General features: G+C 34.0%; 2 protein-coding genes across 2 annotated transcripts in view; one reads left to right on the forward strand and one right to left on the reverse strand.

Moving 5' to 3' along the window:
* Positions 1-20,197, reverse strand: part of CEP85L (centrosomal protein 85kDa-like) — a 90,987-nt gene that overhangs the window by 35,676 nt on the left and 35,114 nt on the right. The window lies entirely within an intron of this gene.
* PLN (phospholamban) lies at positions 9,216-18,972 on the forward strand. Its single transcript, XM_006778418.2, has 2 exons — positions 9,216-9,331; positions 17,716-18,972. Exon 2 carries the CDS (start codon positions 17,803-17,805, stop codon positions 17,959-17,961), a length of 159 nt encoding a protein of 52 aa, XP_006778481.1. The 5' UTR covers positions 9,216-9,331; positions 17,716-17,802; the 3' UTR covers positions 17,962-18,972.

Consider the following 20,197-nt stretch of genomic DNA (forward strand, 5'->3'; position numbering starts at 1 on the left):
TGTACTTTGGTTGCGGGCACATCCCCAGTGGGGAGTGTGCAGGAGGCAGCTGATCGATGTTTCTCTCTCATCGATATTTCTAACTCTCTATCCCTCTCCCTTCATCTCTTTAAAAAATCAATAAAATATATTTTTTTAAAAAAAGATAGGGACAATCCTGCTTCAAAATATGAAAAAATAGAAAAGTAGTTTATATTCAAATACCCTTTCCTCCTGTGACCCATTAGTAACACATTTTTATCCTCAGTAGTAAGAAAACAAATAATTTCTATTCAATAAAATTATAACTTCCAGGAGAGGCATACCATTTTGTGGCAGTTATATATTGGTAGTAAAATACTCCAGAAAGCATAGGTATTGCTTTGATAGAAGCTGAATATGACACTGAAGAGATATTTGAATATTTCTAGAAAAAATGTTTTAAAATTCACATATCAATAAAGTAGAAAATTACTATTATGCTGTTGTTCTTAGAATTTCAAGCAGTTAGTCATATTTCTACTTGACTGTTGCCAATATGAGTAATCAAGAACATAATAGCTTAAACTGATGAATACCCAATTCATATTTATAGCTTTTAGATAACATAATTTCAACTGACATGAACATGAGATCTAAAAGATAATTACAAAGGAATGTAACTCTCATCATTGATATTTCTATCTCTGAAATAAAAAATATATACATTTTTAAAAAAGATAGAGGACAATCCTTCATAATATGAAAACTGTCTGAGCTAATTTAAAGTATGGAATAGAAAGGATGTCATCAAAGTAACAAACATCAAAATCTGTACAGGTGGAACTAGGGCACTTTTTACAAGTAAACATTTTTTTAAATATATTTTATTGATTTTTTACAGAGAGGAAGGGAGAGGGATAAAGAGTTAGAAACATCAATGAGAGAGAATCATCGATCAGCTGCCTCCTGCACAGCTCCGACTGGGGATGTGCCCACAACCCAGGTACATGCCCTTAACCCGAATCGAAGCCGGGACCCCTCAGTCCGCAGGCTGACGCTCTATCCACTGAGCAAAACCGGTCAGAGCACAAGTAAACATTTTTCATATATATTTGGTAGTTACCAAACTCGGACAGAAGAGAAGTCCTCATTTAGATATTTTACCTAAAAATGCCTAAGATACAGTGATCCAATGATAGTTTAGAGAATAGTAGTTTATCATCCAAGGAGGAATCATAACTCTCTGCATCTAGGCGCAATCATCCAGATTCATAGGCCTATAATACATATACAATCTACCTGTTATTGTAAATAGCAATTTCCATGCTCATAACTGAATAGGGATAGTGGGCATCTACAACAACCCAAATACGTGCTACTTAGATGAGACCCAGTGATATGAAAAGTTGCCAAAATGTTACTTAATGGTCAAACATGCTTCTAAAATAAGCTGGCTTTTTGCAGCTGAAAATAGCTCCAAATTCCTTGGTCTCGTCCTGGACATACTGTTAAATTTAGATAATCTAGCGCTACCACACTTAGTTGGAATACAACCTCTGCGATTCTTCAAGTTTGTTATCTCGCCTTCATTTGCTTTTGTTCCTTAGCTCATTCACCACTCACAACATGTCAAATAGCACAGCAAATCTTCCTCTGTTTCCTGGAATAGTCTATCTGAAGAGATACCCTATAAGAGCTTTTTGGTAAAATAATCATAATGCTTCACCCCAAAATAAATTCATAAAGCTCAAAAATAAAAATGAACTATAAATTACATAGACTTTAAAGAGCTTTTATTCAGCAAGAAAAGGAAAAACATGGATTATATGATTACTAAAAGAACTGTGCATTAAAATAAAATCTGTATCTTACTATATTACTAAGAGAGCGGCACATTTAATAAAAATCTCTATATTAACTAAGTCCATGTAATTATTTATGAAGTATATTACTACACATTTTCTCTCTAGCAAAATAAAAAAACAAAAAACATATAAAAAAATATTCAATCTGTAACTTCTTCCTTAGAGTGACCTATTAAAGACCCAAGTCCACATCTTAACACTTGAAATTTAAATTATAGAAGGAACTGAGCTGTTAATGATATTATTTCTTTGTTTTGTCTTTATTACTAACTCTATGCTATCTTCAATGGTAAAAGACCCTAGAAACAAATATTAAAAAAAAAAACTAATGAGGAGTGTATATCTCTTTTTCTATGTCATAAAAATACATGTGCATAAAAATAGAGAACCCAGAGGTATTACTGATTTCCACTGTGCTAAACAGCTAATTACTATTAAACCCTTTATTTCCAGGAAGGAACATGCCCCCTCTCAAAAATCAATTTGTTTAATGTCCAATATGTGTTTGTATTACCATGGTGTGTTTTTTTAATGTCAACAAAGGAAAGATCCACGCACAACACACAATCTTATTGCAGTCACAATGCAAAAGTGAAGGGGGAAATAGTATATCCAAGACTGAGGAGCAAGTCAAAGTCAAGATTCTAAAACCAGAACAAGGTGATTGCTGTTCAGTTTAACATCCCTTCATGTATTTTTCTGAAATGTTTAAGAACCAGAGATGGTAGTGGTTTGAGCCTAGGTTATTACTTGGCCCACAGCACACAACAAAAACAAGTTGATTAACTATAATCCCTCAAGTATATTTCTCAGCCTTCAAAAAAAAAATCTAAAAATATTTCCAACAGCACAGGAAGGTACTGTAATTAGAGTATTATGATAGTAATCAGGACAGTGTTTCCTTTTCCAGTTTAGTCTGTATCATGGTAAACCAGGCCGTAATCTTTTATAACCCCTGGGACTCAGCACAGAACCCAACAATCTTTGCTAAATATTGAGCAATCTAAAAATCATCTACAAAAGGCTGCCATCTTCCAAGTTATCATTACTTAAAATCTCTATTATCATTTTTAGAGCAATGATGTATTAACACAAATATATACACTTTAAAAATACAGTTTAAAGAACAGTCCACAAACTTAACATCTGAATAAAAATCATGTTTTCCAGCCTTGATCTAGCTTCATTTCTCTCAGACCCAGCAACTTTCTGAGTAATCTACATAATTAATTTAATTTTAGCTTGCATTTTAGAGAAAAATGTGAGATAGTCATTGGTGGCCATACTGGGTTCTATTTTGGAGGTGTGAAGTCTCCAGCACTTTCTGATTCTCTCACATATATTACACAGATTTTTAATTATCCAAATTTTGAATTATTTTAAATATGTATTTTATTGATTTTTTACAGAGAGGAAGGGAGAGGGATAGAGAGCTAGAAACATCGATGAGAGAGAAACATCAATCAGCTGCCTCCTGCATGCACACTTCCTGCTGGGGATGTGCCCACAACCTAGGTACATGCCCTTGACCAGAATCGAACCTGGGACTTTTCAGTCCGCAGGCCAATGCTCCATCCACTAAGCCAAACCGGCCAGGGCCAAATTTTGAATTTTTAGATATTTTATTTTCTCAGGTTAGATTTTTTAATGTTAATATATTAATGCTGGAATCAAAAATAAACTCTTCAGATATCATGGCCCCAACTAAACAATAAGCCTATAAAAATGAATACATTAACAGAGAAGCCTAATAAACAACTCTGCCAAAAGCGTCTCTGGAAACTGACGCAGGGCTGGTCCTGGAACCCACTTACCACCCACCTTTGACCGACTCAAGGGCAAATGGAAACAGCAGATGATATGTTCACATCCTTTGGCTGTATTTATAAACTTTTAATTCAGAGATGGTTAAAGATAAAGCACAGATGTCCTGAGATATATTAAAACAATGTACAACTCTCAGTATATTTCTGATAAAAAGTTACAATGTCTCCACATCAAGAAATTAAACTTGCCGAAACCAGTTTGGCTCAGTGGATAGAGCATCGGCCTGCGGACTGAAAGGTCCCAGGTTCGATTCCGGTCAAGGGCATGTACCTGGGCTGTGGGCACATCCCCAGTGGGAGATGTGCAGGAGGCAGCTGATCGATGTTTCTAACTCTCTACCTCTCTCCCTTCCTCTCTGTAAAAAATCAATAAAATATATTTTAAGAAAAAGAAATTAAACTTAATATTTTTCACTAAGACACTGTACATCTCTTGCTTGATAAGGTAAACATGAGTTCCACATATCAAAATCCATTTTACATAACCTCAAACAATGCATCTGTACTGAAAAACCAAGGTTCTGTTGCAATTGTGTTCTAGAAACTTAAAGAGGACTGACTGTAACTGAAGGACAAAGGCTATTATGTTTCAGAGGGTCCCACCTGAGGCAATCAAGGACTGAAATGTTAAAATCAAAGTCTTTATATAAAGCTCAGACCTAAATCAAGGTAAGGGTAACTGCCCCATCCTTAGCGCAGGAGCACAGTTAAAAGGCCACCTGACCTAAACCCAGTGTGGCTCCTTTAGTGGGTGGGGTGATTCAGTCATATCACTCTGCATGTTGTCCAGTTTCAGTCTAATCCTCACCAAAAAAAATTCTATCCATAGATAATTTTATCAAAGAAGTTTATTGATATAAAAGGAACTGCTGTCGCCTAACTACCAAAACTTTCAAAAATTACTAAATTGGAATTCAAATACAAATCAAATTCATTTAAGAGCTGGATCATCCTTGAATAAACTGACATTTAGTTAGAACAAGCTTATAGAGTCAAGACTAAAAAAGACAACGAAAGGTCAAATTTATTTACACAGATATTCATCGAGGGCTATTTATATATGTTTTATAATGGCAGAAGTTATAAATCACCAAATATCAAATAAGAGACTAATTCAATATATTATGGCACATTGATATGAGGTAAAAACAACACTCATTTAATATATAATCACATAAAAATGCCCAACATATAAATACGTTTAGAGAATGTGTGCTTATGGTTTGGCCTTCCTTCACTCTTCACTCTTTTTTTTTTTTGCCTTCCTTCACTTTTACCCTCCAAATATATTTAAACCTTTTTAAATGACAAGAAAAAAGTTACTTTCACAGTTATTCTACTCTAATCCCTAATCTCCCATCCTCTCCCTCCTTCACTACAATAAGCTTAAAATGGAGGATTTTATCATTGTCCCTAACACTTACTTCTGTAGGACCACTCATTCACTACCAACCATGCAATCTTCCCTGACTCTCCCTTTATTCACTCTTCCAATCACTCATTTAATTAGTATTTAAGAATTATTATGAGTCAGGTTCTGTACTAGGTAATACTATTCAGAATAAATAGCAGTATAAATATGAGTTATTGGATCAGCTCTCAAAGAGCCTGCAGTCTAGGCACATATACTTATAAATGCAATAAAGAGAGACATGATAACAGAGGTACATGCAAAATTGTTTGACAGAAGGCAGGGAGGGCTGCACAGCAGATATAAATTGAAACAGCACTTGATGGGCAGAAAGGTTGGTAAGAAGGACATTCCTACAAAAAAGTAGTGAGGCTTAAAATAGAACAATAGCCTGTTCTGAGAGTCGCTGGCAGCTGCACAGGGCCAGAGCACACAATACAAAGGAATGTGATAAGAGATGAAGCTAGAAAGACAGGGCCTAAAAAAGCAAACTAAGAGGTCCGGATTTGAGCCTGCGTGAGAAGTCAGTCGTCCTCTTTCAAATAAGGGCTGCCCCATACAGCTACAGAAATATGCTCTCACACAGGCATTCTCAACTTTTCATGCCATGGACTTTTCTGGAAGACTGCTAAAGCCTACTGATTAGTTCTTAAGATGTTTTATATACATAAAATACATAGGGTTCCAAATAATGTTTATAGACATTCCACTGTAAAGGCAGAGAAATGTAAGTGTGGGCTATGCATTAATGACTTTCTTCTGTGGATACAGTAAGGAGGGTCAGGGAGTAACCTTACAATGTAGAAATCTGACAGACATTACAGCTCGGCCAGGTGATCAAGGTTTAACAATAATAGTGGTAAATCATGTTGACAGCATGTACACTTGATTTGTGATGAAAATGGTACTTTATCTCTATGGGCTTCCTCTCAAAAACACATTAACCAGTCTCACCATGAGAAAAACATCACACAGATTCCAACTGGGGAACATTCTACAGAATATCTGACCAGCTCTCCAGAATGTTTGGGGTCATCAAAAAAGGAAAGTCTGAGAAACTGTCACCACTAAATGTAATCTGGTATCCTGGATAGGATGCTGGAAAGGGAAAAGACACTACAGAAAACAGAGGAAATCTGAATAAAGTAGGGGTATTCGCTAAACTAATCTGTCTTGGTGCAACTCTTATGACAAAGGTGCCATACTAATACAGAACATTAACAACAGGGGAAATGGTGTGTGGGATACACAGAAACCCTCTGTACTATATTTGCATTAATTCTGTAAATTTAGAATTGTTCTAAAAAATTAAATGCCCCCTGAAGAAGGGGAGGAGGTTAGGAAGCCGTACCTTGTCATGCACCATCAATACAGTTCACTGTACCCAGCTTGAAAAAAAAAAAGCATAGCACTAGAAAGAAAACGAATTATCCTAAAATAATTCTTTTTAAAAAACAAATCTGTGATGTAATACTTGAGCTTCTTTAATACATTAAATTACAATATTTATAGGCAGGTCTAATTATGGTAATTTCAAAGTAGTGAGGAATATAAACAGTATTTCAAGCTCTGAAATTTTCTGAGATTACTATCATGACATCAAGTGTATTAACATTTCTGCAGTTTGTGGTTTACAGTCAAAACTTAAGAAGGGCTACATCTCATGTAGAGTTTAGTAAAAAATAAACATGTAATCTTTCCTATCCAAGTTAAAGACCATTGAACTCTATCCACGGACTGTAGGTTAATTAAGGATCATCTTCTAAAGAAAAAGAGAAAGTAAGTACTAACACTAAATGGACACTGTGTTGCAGAATCTCTGTCACTACACAGACTTCATCTCATTAAACCCTCACCACAAACCCATTCCACAGACAAGGCAGCAAAGGGAAGCTGCATATGGTCATGTGACCACAAGTGGATTCGAATTATATAGTGTGACTCCAAATTAACACTCTGACAGAGCACCTCCAAAAACAGTTTCCAGCCCCTCGTTGTGGAATTTTTGAAGAACACTCTACTGATTATACTGTAGCTCACCAATGCTCCTATTTATTAAACAACTTTCTGCTTAGGCTGCATCAGGCTAAAACTAAAATGTAACACTTCCTAGAGCTCCCTTTGGGCTAATAATAATTAGCAGCAGCAGCTAACCAAAAGGAAATGGGTAAACAGAAACCTCCCACTTTTGTACAAATCTGAAAGGTAAATTTCTGCGTCTAATCACCAACTCGGACACACACCGTTAACATCCTTCTAAGGTGGGTGTGTATGCATGTGAGTCACACCTATGTATGCTTCTAAAGCAAATACAGCAACATGTGAGCTATTCATGGCATATTTTATTCAGTCCATGGCAGTTCTTTCGTTTATCCAAGTAGATATTACTAGTATTACTAATTCTCTTTCCAGAACTAAAGGTGCTATACTATAGTGAGCTATCCCCTAAGCATCATTTTCAAATGAATGTATATCTGGCAGGCAAACTTAAAGCAGACTCAAACATGCCAATCTGGCAATGAATTGTAACTCAACATCTGGATTGGAATTCTCAGTCTCTCCGCAGATATGTCATACTTGACAAATAACTGCAAAACACTTTATGCTTGTATTTTGAGCCTAGGTTTTGTATTTCAGTCATCACTGGCAATTGATAATGAGATTATTATTATGAAAAGATTGGGAAAAAAATGCTTATAGAGCACTGAGCAAATGTCAAACATTATTCACGCAATATTTTTAACATTGGGTTTTACTTTTAAGTTGTAAATTTTCCCTTAGCAATGTTCACAGGAGATATTTGCAGAAATATTTTTCTATTAGTTTTGGTTGATTCTTTAAATAATGAGAGATTTTGCTCTAGAGAATGATTTTTATCTTTCTTTGGAGGAAACCAAAATCATCTCCATTTAAGGACACACAGCAGCTGCTGCAATACATTTCAGTTACCCATAAGAAAGCAGGCTGAGTTCATTCGCCCTGCTTAAGTATTAAAAAACTAGATATTAACAAATAGCTCTACCAAAATTACAGAAGAGACTTAAAAATCAGACTTTGCAGGTCTGGTGATTTAAGTAAATCTAATATATAAACAAAAATCAGAATAAAACAGGAATGATGCCTGGCTTTTCAAAAGAATTCTTTTCTTACTTCTACCTTAAGATAAACTGTTCCAGGAAGTTCAAAATGTCATCCCATTTACTAGAATTTCATTTACACAGTAATTTTGAGGAAAACTGCTGTATTAAATGAGGCACTTCCCTTTATAAATACTACACAAAAATTTCCAACCTGCACATCTACTGTCAGCAAAGTATCATTAACGAGGATGCCAGTGATTAGGAACTTATGATTATTTCTCTTTTGCTAGAATGTTACAATTGATTCTGTGTCAACTTATTAAAATTTTAGTAATATTTTATGGTAATTTAATGCAGCTATTATAAAATCCTAAATACTTCCATTTTAAAGTACAACTTTTCTTGTGGTGATATGCATCAGTTAAATATGAGAATCACTGCTTATATATTGTTAAAACCCTAACTGAAGGAAACACCAATGTATTAAATGCATTTATTACTTCTTACTTTAGCCATCAGAAAAAGCTAATTTTTTAAAACCAAAAATGAGTTATTAGCCTGGCTTTCTGATACACATAAGTATGAGGAAGCAATGTAAAAATAAAACAGGAAAAGGTATAAAATTTGTTTTCTGTGAAAATGTTTAATTATTGTCTTGTTAGAAGTCAACATTATGAAGCTGCAGAATTAAAACAACAGCAATTCAGCAAAAGTTGTTTGGCTTAAGTCAGTATTGTTATTTTCACTCTATTAAAATTCTTATTAATGTAACTATTTTCATTCTTCAACATTATCACTCTCAGTATACAATCATTTCTAAGCCCAAAGCTGCATGAGTCTTTAAAAAGAGCTTTCTACACCCCAAACTTATTTTTTTCATTCATCTATCTCATACTTTTTAAAATTAAAAATAAGAAAATGAGGCACAAAATGTTAATGACCTTTCCACACCTAAAGTAAGACAAATGGCATTCTAAAAAGTTTGGCTGTGATAAGACTATGGCTAACCAATCATAACTTCAGAATTCCTGTGTGACATCATAAGACCTCCCTAAAACACTTTTTCTCCTCCACCTACTTCAATTGTTCCCATAAATCTGGTAACAGAGAAAACTTTTCAGCTAAACGCCGATAAGAATTCATACTACTCACAATACTCTATATATTGGGATCATCACAACAGTCAAGGTAAGATAAAATAGATTTCATTGATTTTGGTAATACTTTCTGTAATTCAAACTTACTTAACTTTTAAAAAAGGAATGGCATATTGTAAATTTCAGTTCAAAGTTAGACAAAAAGCTTAATTTCTAAATAAATGCTTATTCATTCAGCGACAGGAAGAATAAGACAACCTTGAAATGATAAGGGTTATTCATCTTTGATCCCGACTATGGGTTTGTCATTTTAGTTTAACTTTCACTTTTATTTTGCTTTTTAAAAGTGCTTTTCTGCCAAGTAAAATATCGTTCGATTATGTTACTGTATTTGGTGGTAGTGATGAGAGATGTCTCCATGCAAAGACAATGGCTTCATTTTGTTGTTGTTGCTCTGCTAAGAAACAGGATGGGAGTGGGCTATTTACATCTGGAATGCTATGAATAGTCGTGTGATTGTACAACACGCACATTATTGGCGTGGCTATTCCAATATTACCATTATGATTCCTTACAGGTAATAAAATGGCGTTAAAATATATAATACAAACTATTTTAAAATGCTTTTGAAAACTTTTTTCTTTGCTATAAAGTCCAGTCAACTTTAACAAACACTGCTAAAAAAAAAAAAAAAAACAAAAAACCAAGCATTTAATAAATTGAGTTACTTACCAGCAATTCAGTATTACAGCATCAATGAGTTTGGAAATTTCAAAACACTTGTCAAAAACACATGCAAAATTCTTACTAAAATTACAGAATAGCAGCACTTTAAAAATAGACATTATTTTGGAAGCAAAACATTCCTAAATATCTCATTTGGGTGAATATGATAAAATGAGTGTTTATTCTGCCTATTAATGAATGTATCTTTTTCAAGTTACTATCTCCAAGTGTTCTTCAGTTTACCCCCTGCATTTAGGAGGGGGATAAAGGAAAATGGGAAAAAGTGAAAGAAATGCTCAGGAATAAAGACACCACAATAAACTGTATAACTTCTGTTCGAATTCTACTCGACTCAAGATGCTATAATCCTCAATATAATATATAAAATGTGTCTTCATTCTTAAATCTCAGTCATGGCAAAGAATAATACTTCAATTTTATTTCGTTATTCTTATATGTGTGTCAAAATAAAATTTACCTCCAGAGTTCTAAGTTCCTATGACAAATGTTAACTCTATTGCTTTATACAGACAAGAACACTGTATATCCATAAGCAGCTTTCCTTAAAGCATGCAAAAACATTTCTAATTTTTGTCTACCACTGAGGCACCCTACCTGCCTCTGAATATCATTATATCCTTAGCATGTTTTTCCTTTGATTTTACACAGAAGTCACCCAGTGAAGGTGTTTTATATGCATATTTATTCATTTTTACTCAAATACCAAATTACATCCTCACATTTCAAATGAGATGTTTGTGAGTCTTTATAATATCAGAATGTCACATCACATATTGCTCCAAAAAACTGACAATTTCTAGAAAGAGCATAAATTCTGCTATTAAAGTGTTCCATAGTGTGTCCAGATTAACAGTGACTACTGTTCAAATTTCAAATATTATGCATCATTGCCAGACATTTATCCCAACTAGTTTATCTCTATCATGAGGTAAAATTTAAGTATGGTCTTTATAAGTAAAGCTATGTGGTTTAAAATTAAGTGCTAAAAAAGTGTCAGATGGAATAAAATGGAAGAAATGCAAAAGATGTTTAAATTACAAAAAACACTTGAAAGAGCTAGAGTACTTTGCTTCATTAAGAGACATCAGTTACATCACTGTCATTTCCTAAAACTCAACTTCCAAAAATTATTTTAATAGTATTTCAGTGAACATTAAGGGAAAAAATATTCCAGAAAAAATTGCATTTGGTTCATATTTGTACATATTGTTTCTTAATCTAATTAGAGAGAATATTTGTATAGATAAAATAGTTAAAAAGAATAAAATTTTTAACTTGTTAAATGTAATATTTTAATTATATAAGATATATTAAAATTTTAAGTAAACATTAAATGTAAAGATTAGATCACCTTTCTAAGTAAGACTGTATATTTATTACCAATCCTAGAAATAAAGATTCAATTAAAACTTCCTTCTTTATTCTTGAACATTTTCTAAATGCACTGGTGTATACAAACATTTCATTTGATCCTCTTAGTTCCCTATGTGTTTCACACTGCATCTCTAGTTTATAATTTAGTTAACAGATGTGAAAAGGTGAATTCTCAAGGTCACAGAGCTAGGAAATGGTGGAGCCTTGGCCAAGAGCCAAGATTTTCTAACTCTAAACCACATGCACATCCTATCCACAGATGAACGTGGCTTAAAAATAAATCATGACATTGAAATAGCAAAATAAAAGTCCTCAAATACTATTAACGGTACTCTAAAAAGCAAAGTCAGAGGATACAAACTTATAATTTAAATCCCTCCATTTCATTTAAAGTTTATTTGTGCATAAGGCATTAAATCCTTAATAGCCTATATAATACTATCCTGATCATTTTCAAAGCCAGGGATGTAAGAAAATTATAGATGACCTTAGTTATTAAGTAATACACCCTGGAAGGCAAAACTCAAAATAGTTAAACAGACTTTAAAAAACGTTAACATAATCAATCAAACTTAAGTTTCCTTTAACTTGTTCCATTGCTGAAATACTCATGCTTTTAATCTATTTAGTTTTGATAACCTAAAATCCAGGTTAACTTTTCAAAACTTTTCATACTTTGTCCCAGTTATATATTAAATCCTTAATTTTTCTTAATTTTAATTTCATTTCTGACCTCCTCACATTCTACCATTTAAAATATTCAACCCCATATATTTTGGGGTGCTTGAACAGAGGAATCTTGTTATTTATGCTACAGGAATCATTAGTCTTCATCAATGCTGTGAATTAACACAGTGCTGACCATACCAGCAAAGGAGTAAACCTTGAAGGTTAGTAATCCAGGAAATAATCCTTCTAAATAACAGTGACCTAAACCAGATAATATATAGTCTCCTTGAACATTTCTAGAAATAGTGCTCAGTGATCTTACCCTGCATAAATCTGACACATTTATTACCAAATAGACATGAAAATGAGACCTGAGTGTACATCTCCACCCCAGTTTACTTGTAGTCAACTGAGGCCCTCTAGTGCTTTTTACAGTGTACTCCACCTTCAGGTCTTAAAAAAATCCTCCCACATTAGTGGACATATATTTAACTTGGCATTCATTTTTCCTTAAAAGTTCACCTACACTACACCTCCCCACATTATCTTTTCTCAAAAGAAGAATCTAAAGTCTCAACTACTACAGGGTTAAAAGTAATATTTTAATTGCAAATAAATTAATTTTAACAAAATAAATATAATGAAGACAAGCCTACAGACAAAACAGCAACAGCAAAGTGCCAATTTCAAAGAGAAAATCTCTCTGCACTGTTGTTCAATATAGTTTCCTCAAGGCACAGCTTTAAAGCAATGGAAACATTTCATTATGAAGGTTTTTTTTAATCCTTACCCAAGGATATTTTTTCCACTGATTTTTAGAGTGTGAAGGGTGAGGGAGAGACAGGAGAAACACCGATGCGAGAGAGACACATGGATTGGTTGCCTTCCGCATGCTCCCGACCAGGGCCCGAAGCCTGCAACCAAGGTACGTGCCCTTGACCAGAATCGAACCCAGGGCCCTTCAGTCTGCAGGCCAACACTATCCACTGAGCCAAACCGGCTAGGGCTCTGGAGTCGTTTTAAGGTTTGAGAATAAACTGGTTTTTATACTTATACAATTCTTTTCATAACCAGGCAGAAGCAGCTTGAAGATTCTTTCAAATAGTGTGAACTAACAAAGCTCTGAAATGCTGCTGTCACATTCAACTTCAATTAGAACTTTCAAGTTTAGCATTAGGCAACCTCAAAAGGAAAATAATTCTATCAAAATAACTTTTGGATGCTAACAGAATGATAAATCTAATGATGAACTGTCTTGATTTAATCAATAAATCAAAAATAGCTGCATACACAATCACTTCTAGATTATCCACAAAAATGACAGCAAATAGTAGGAAAAAATAAAATACCAAAATAATACCAATACAGACAAATTCTGTAAGCTCAAATCTATACCAAAGTCTAATCTTATGAACCAATTAAATGGGGGAAAAAATCAAAAATTATGTCAGACTTGAATTTACTAGCATAATATGCCCACACTTACTAAAAGAATAAATAAGCAGACAAAAATAAGAGGAAAGCATTCCACAAGATTTTTAAATCTCAGGAATTTATAATTCAGTAGAGGGAGCACCCGCAAAAGCTGGTTCACAAAGTTCTGCAAAGGACTGAAAGTACTTAAACTATAGGTGGGATGAATACTCAGCATACACATTAATTGCCTAACAATCCATAAAGCAGACCACGGAACGTTTTCGAAAGTGTGCTGAGGCTCCTTTTGCACAAGATGCACCTGCTAATCCATAAGAAAAGGACTCAGAGGGGCTCCTGCAGAAACCCACGCAGTCCCTTCCACCCAAAATGTGCCTAGCGTGGCACACATCTGTTGAAGGATTAGAGCTGCCTGTGGTGCCTTTTTCTTCCACATCAAGAAAACAGAATACTATCCTGAACTTCACTGCATTTATTTCCCAAGTTCAACTTTTTGAGCAAAAAAAGGAAAAGTAAACAAGCAAAGGCTTTATAAATCCTACTAAGAATAGTAGAGTTATTTCTCCCATCCCTCCAAAAATTGCAATAATTGTAAATCCCACAGACTCACAAGATAACTCTGTGGGCACCTTTCTTCCTCTTTCATGTTACTCAAGAGACAGGGATCTGGCATTTCTACAACTGAACTCCTATCAAAGCATCTTTCATATTTTCAATATTCTAATTCTAGGGCTTCAGTAATTAATTTTTAAAATATCCTCACTCCTCTTGTTCCAAATACCTACCTTACACATATCGTCATCCTGTAAAAGGGGGAGAGGGTAAGGGCTAATTTCTGTCTTCATGGCTGTTTAAGCCACAAGCAATTTCAGAACATCCCAATACAGTCTATTACTGGTTATCCTAAAAGAATGCTCTAAAAAATTCAGATAAAATGAAAATAAAGTGAAACTATTTTTCTAGGTTCTCCACCAAATATTACTGTTAGAGCTTGTCTCTAAGAAGGGGGAGTTCTAAACTCAGAATGGTTATGACTGCAGAAAAGAATGATATGCCCCTGAAACCATGTTATTGTGATGTAGTCAAGGTCACAGACACCTCCAAAACAGGACTGTGCTGTTCCCACACACAGCTTTTCAATCTCAACATGAAACAGGAAGCCTCATCTGATAGGAATGAATTTTGGATTATTATCATCATATGAATTTTGGAAGTTCTGCAGGATAGGACTCAACACATTTCAGACTGTACCACTGTAAAATGAATTAGGTACAATAAATTGAATGCATAGAGCAAACACTTCAGCATGTGAAACAAAGTTGTTTTTTAGTTTTAGCATAAGATTATAAAGTGACCACAAATCATTTCCTGATTATAACATTTCTAAGTTTGACAAGAAAGAACCCACTATCTTTATACTCAATTTGCTTCCAAGAACAAACTATCCTTTTTCAATAATAGCTAGCTATTGAAAGATGAGATCATCTTTAAAGTATATTCCTTATACTTTCATCAGTAGAGAGCTCATCTCTTTAGGGCACACTACTTTGTATTTTACAAACACCAAATACCCATTTGTACAAAGCCTAGTACAAGGTTAATGTTGTTAATCATTGACAACAACTTTTCAAAATTGTAATTATCTGATGTAAGTGCTCTAAGCCTCACTTTCCTCATCTGTAATAGGAAAAGACTTGAGAAGTGTTTGGGGATTATATGTTCAACTATCAAATTCTGTTACTCTAATTGGTTAATCTGTCAATCACAGCACTATCTTTGATCATTATCAATTTTCCAAAAATACTAAAGGAAATCATAAAAATCCCTTATTCAACTTCATTGAGTTATTCAAATAGTACCAACTATGTACCAAGTGCCAGAATACAAGATAAACACGTGGCTCCTTTTATTCATGAGCTAGAAGTCTAGTTGAGGAAACACACATGTAAATCAAAACTGCAACACAGCCTGAGAGCTATCCTGATATAGGTAACGCTAATGCCCTACTGAAAACCAGCAGAGCTGATAATCATTCTACCTTAATAGAAGGTTTTATTAGGAAGCGATATTTAAACTGGGCCTTAAGTATCAACTGAAATGTGCCTGGCAAAGAATCCAAGGTGGGGGAGTGGGGGGAACATTCCAGGCAGAGCCAGAACAACATGTGCAAACGACAGAATCATAAAAGGGAATGAAGTATTTATGGAAAGGTGACATGTTTCATGTGACTGACACACCACTCACCAGTGTCATAATAGGGAATGACTCTTGTATATACAATGCTTCGTGATGAACAACTGGCTAGCTTCCTCCTTTTCCATGTTTTGTCTCAAAACAATTTTTAAATTCAGACCTTTTAAACAATTTAAGTCCTAAAACTACACAAAAACACAAGCTCAAATAGAAATTACCAATCTAATTCTTATTCCTTTCTTAACTGTACTGTTAATATATCCTTATACATCCAACAATATAAAGCAATAAAGATAATCTTCCCCACAACTACCCAATAGTATAAAATCACCAAATCTACTATAAGCAAATATAAGCAGAAACAACTTAAAAATGCATTTTCTTAAAGAATAAGAGAAACCCCTTTATTTCTATAGCATTTTACCTAAGAAACCGAAACAAAAATAATTAAATTAAGTATATAAAAAGTTTAAGCTGCCCTAATCTAAGTAGAGAGTGTTACAGATAAATTAAGTAACAGCCACTGCTGTTGGACAATTAAGAATTGGTAGAGAATGTATACTAGATTAACACAGGTTGTTACTGCTCTTTAAGAGAATGAAGTTTGTGATATGCTGGCTAATGGGATCACTACAGACCAACTCTATGGAGGAGGCCAGAGTCTCCAGCAATGAAAGTGGGTCTAGTACATAATTCCAATCATAATACAGCCAAGTTGAAGTACTGAAACTACAGAATCTAACTACTATATACCACAAGGTTTCCTTGTAAAAATGAATGCAAAGGTCTCACTGACCCATCTCTTCCTCTTTCCCACTCTCTCATTCTCCCTTCTGCTCTCTTTATCACTAGTCTCTACAGAAATGGAGCTAACACATTAAGTTGGGTTTTCCTCTGATATAGAGAGATGGGAGAAAATTAAATCTGGTCGCTGGAGTAAGGCAGTAACATCTTGACTAAAATGCTATTTCAACAAATGTCAACAGCTATGATCTCTAAGCAGTTAAATGGTTTTTTATTCCATAATTTTTCTTATTTCAAAATTTTTATAGAAGTATCCTGATTGACAACAAGATATCCTCAAATCTTCATAGCTATTATCTTTCTACAGTGATGTATTGTTTTAGGTTTTATTTTGTTTTGTTAATTATCACAAATAATAAGGCAGCAACTAATTAATCATGCAGAATAACTTGTGGAAGCTCTGAAAGAAAAGCAAATGGCACCCACTGCCTATAAGTACAGGTCATTCATAAATAGTTACTATCTGTGCTAGAGAGTGAGATAATGATGATTTTATTGTTAAGACTTCTGAGCCTGATAGTCTTCAGTACTTAGTATCAAAACTTGTTAAAATGTGACTTAAAATAGCAAATTCTACAAAACTATCTATAATAATAAAAGCATAATATGCTAATTAGACCAGACATACTTTGTGGCGGGCGGGGCGAGGCAGAGGCCCATGGCTGTGGCGGCGGTGGGGGCCGCGCCCCTTGCACGAAGTTCGTGCATTGGGCCTCTAGTGAAATCAAAGAAGGAATGACAAATATTTGAATCTGTAGTACTGGTGAAACAATTCTCATTTAACTATTTTATTTTGGACTAATTAACATCCGAAGAATAATTTATTGCATGCATTTCTTATGAGATTTGCTCTAGAGCTGTTAAGACACGAATGCTTACAACAATTATGCTCATAGAGAAATACAGTATTAATGAAACTATATGTAAGAACTTTTTGCCCAAGGCAATAGCCCAAAACTAGGTGCACCCTAAAACAAACTACATTTCTAGTCATTTTGAGAAGAGGAAGCAAGGAATAAAGTTATTACATTCCAAACACAAGACAAGTAAGATCATGGTGACCTTCACGAAAAAACCCAGAGAGACAGGACAAGGAAACACCTGTGTGTGCGCACACACATGTACAGACTACAGAGATATAAGATGTGATAAATACAAATAATGTTGAGGAGATGAATGCAAAATCGTGTTTTACCTGTTCAGAAACCAGGTTGCACATATGATCCTAATCCATTTACTCTTTCTACATTCCAGGCTACCTCACAGTATCTCACATTTGGCTGCCCACTTTTTTCCTTTGTCTTGATCATTTAAACTTCAGACTTCCTTGCCTTCCGCGTCATGGAGAAAGTCCAATACCTCACTCGCTCTGCTATAAGAAGAGCTTCAACCATTGAAATGCCTCAACAAGCACGTCAGAATCTCCAGAACCTGTTCATCAACTTCTGTCTCATCTTAATATGCCTCTTGCTGATCTGCATCATCGTGATGCTTCTCTGAAGTGCTGCTGCCATGTCCAGTGCTGCAACCTGTCACCATCAGCTTAAGCCTGTCACCCACGGATAGGGGAAAAGAGACCACTTCCCATGAAGAGCAAATTCTTCATGCAAACATCAAGGTTCAGAAGAAATGATTAGCAAATGTCTTCATCTGCTGGATCTTGCAACCATGAAAAGGGCTCAATTTTTAAAATTAACTTTAAAATGACTATAAGTGTGCATAATGTAACTGTTAATTTCTGCAACAGAGCTTATAAGTTTCAATCCCAAATCTTTTCTGAGGATGAACTAGGAGTTTAGTTTTGAAACTGTACTGCTAACAAGTCACTTCATATATAAAGCATTAGCTTCACTGTTTGGGGTAAATATAATTTATATTGTACTGAAAAAGCCTCTTCGATGTTTATTAAGTATTTTTCAGGTCTTCACCAACTATCAAAACAATCATTCAAATGACATGTCATTATTTTAAATAGCCCACTGATTCCTCACTTTATCTTCATTATTATTATACAAACGTCTCTTTAGTAACTATCATAACCTCCATTCTAAAATAGAAATTGCATTCTTTTCCTATACTTACCTTAACATTGTTTGAAGTACATGAGAATCAAGTAGGAAAAAGAAGACCATACTATTACATAAATAAAATTTCTCTTAGCTATTTTTTAAAGAATATAGAATGCTAGTACATGTAGATAACCATAAATCTATTTTCTCTAGGACATTATGATAAATAAAGGAGAAGTGCTGGTTAATTTAACAGCTGACAGTGTGATTAGCCATAATTACTAATACACTAATAGAATAGAGTCTAACCTTAATTTATGGCATGTAGTTGATTAACTGAGTTACAGTATATAACTTGCCATACTGTATCTTTGGAATCATGAAATCTTAAGACTTCATATTTTATAGGTTGTCTTCTATTCTATCCTCATACTCAATGTAGGCAAACAAAAGAAAAATGTAACATTTCAAATACTGAAAAATAAAATTTTTGAATTCTCTCTCCCAAATTAACTAATTATTTGATTACATTTTGAAATGAACTTTTTCTTATTAATGTTTATGACAGAATATAGCTACTTTCCTTAATCTACCAATCAGATGGTAAACACTTATACGGTAGGCCACTCTACTACACTAAAATGTATGCCCCACAATTATTTTCTTGCTGAATACATTTTCTACTTCCCCTCTGGTCATTTAAAATATCTTCCAACTACTCATAAAACAACAGAAGTAAAAATTAATGATGAAAAATATATTCAACCAAAATTTGGCAATTTAAGTGGACTCAGTTGAAAATGAAGTCTAAAATGGTTTACACATTCTGTACCATCCAATAATTTTAACTTCAGTTCAAGACATATTACTAATATAGCAATTATTAAAGGAGTATAGAACATTTAATTTACTGTATGATTTGTTAAAATATGGTTACTAAAGGTATTTGAAAAGTCAAATACTTGATTTGTAACACCAGTGCTGGAAGCGGAATAGTGATAGAGACATTATTTTTAAAATTTTTCTGAATTCCTAAGCAGTACTGGAGATGGGAGAGGGTTCCCTTACAACTGAGGAACAGAGGGGAAATGGATCTCATACTGACAGGGGCATTTCTTGAGCAAAGTCTCATCTATGGGTTAGAGACCCCTAATATCAACTAGAAAGCTTTTAAGACACACATTCACCCCACTGGTGTAATTACCCATGCAAAAAGTAACCAAGTTCTATAATTAGTTGCATGATCTTATAAAAAGTGGAAAATTTGAAATAACAAGCTCTATTCCTTTCAATATATTGTTCATCACCACATCAACTTCAAACTATAAACTGTTCAGATATCAGGTTTTCCTTAATAAATTACAAGTAAAGATTTTTTTTGTTTTTCATTCTGCCTTTAACAGAAATTAAAACCTTACACTTGATGATTACAGAACACTGTAATCAGGTATAATGCAGAACAAAAACCCATTCTTTAAATGTAACTTATTTATTCTGTTTATCATGATGTATAATAAAGCAATGTATTTTTTAAAATGTAAATGCCAAATGCTCAAATACTTTCTACTGTAGAATAAATTCCAAACTTCACAGTTCTAAAAACTAATTACTTTTAAAATGTTGCCTTTATATTTTAGTTTACAATATTTATTTAATACAAATCACTTATATTACAATGACCTTCTTGAACTCAGTGAAATCATTCTTTAATATACTCATGATTGATA

Source organism: Myotis davidii, unplaced genomic scaffold (genome assembly GCF_000327345.1).
Source record: "Myotis davidii unplaced genomic scaffold, ASM32734v1 scaffold147, whole genome shotgun sequence".
NCBI classification, from domain to species: Eukaryota; Metazoa; Chordata; class Mammalia; order Chiroptera; family Vespertilionidae; genus Myotis; species Myotis davidii.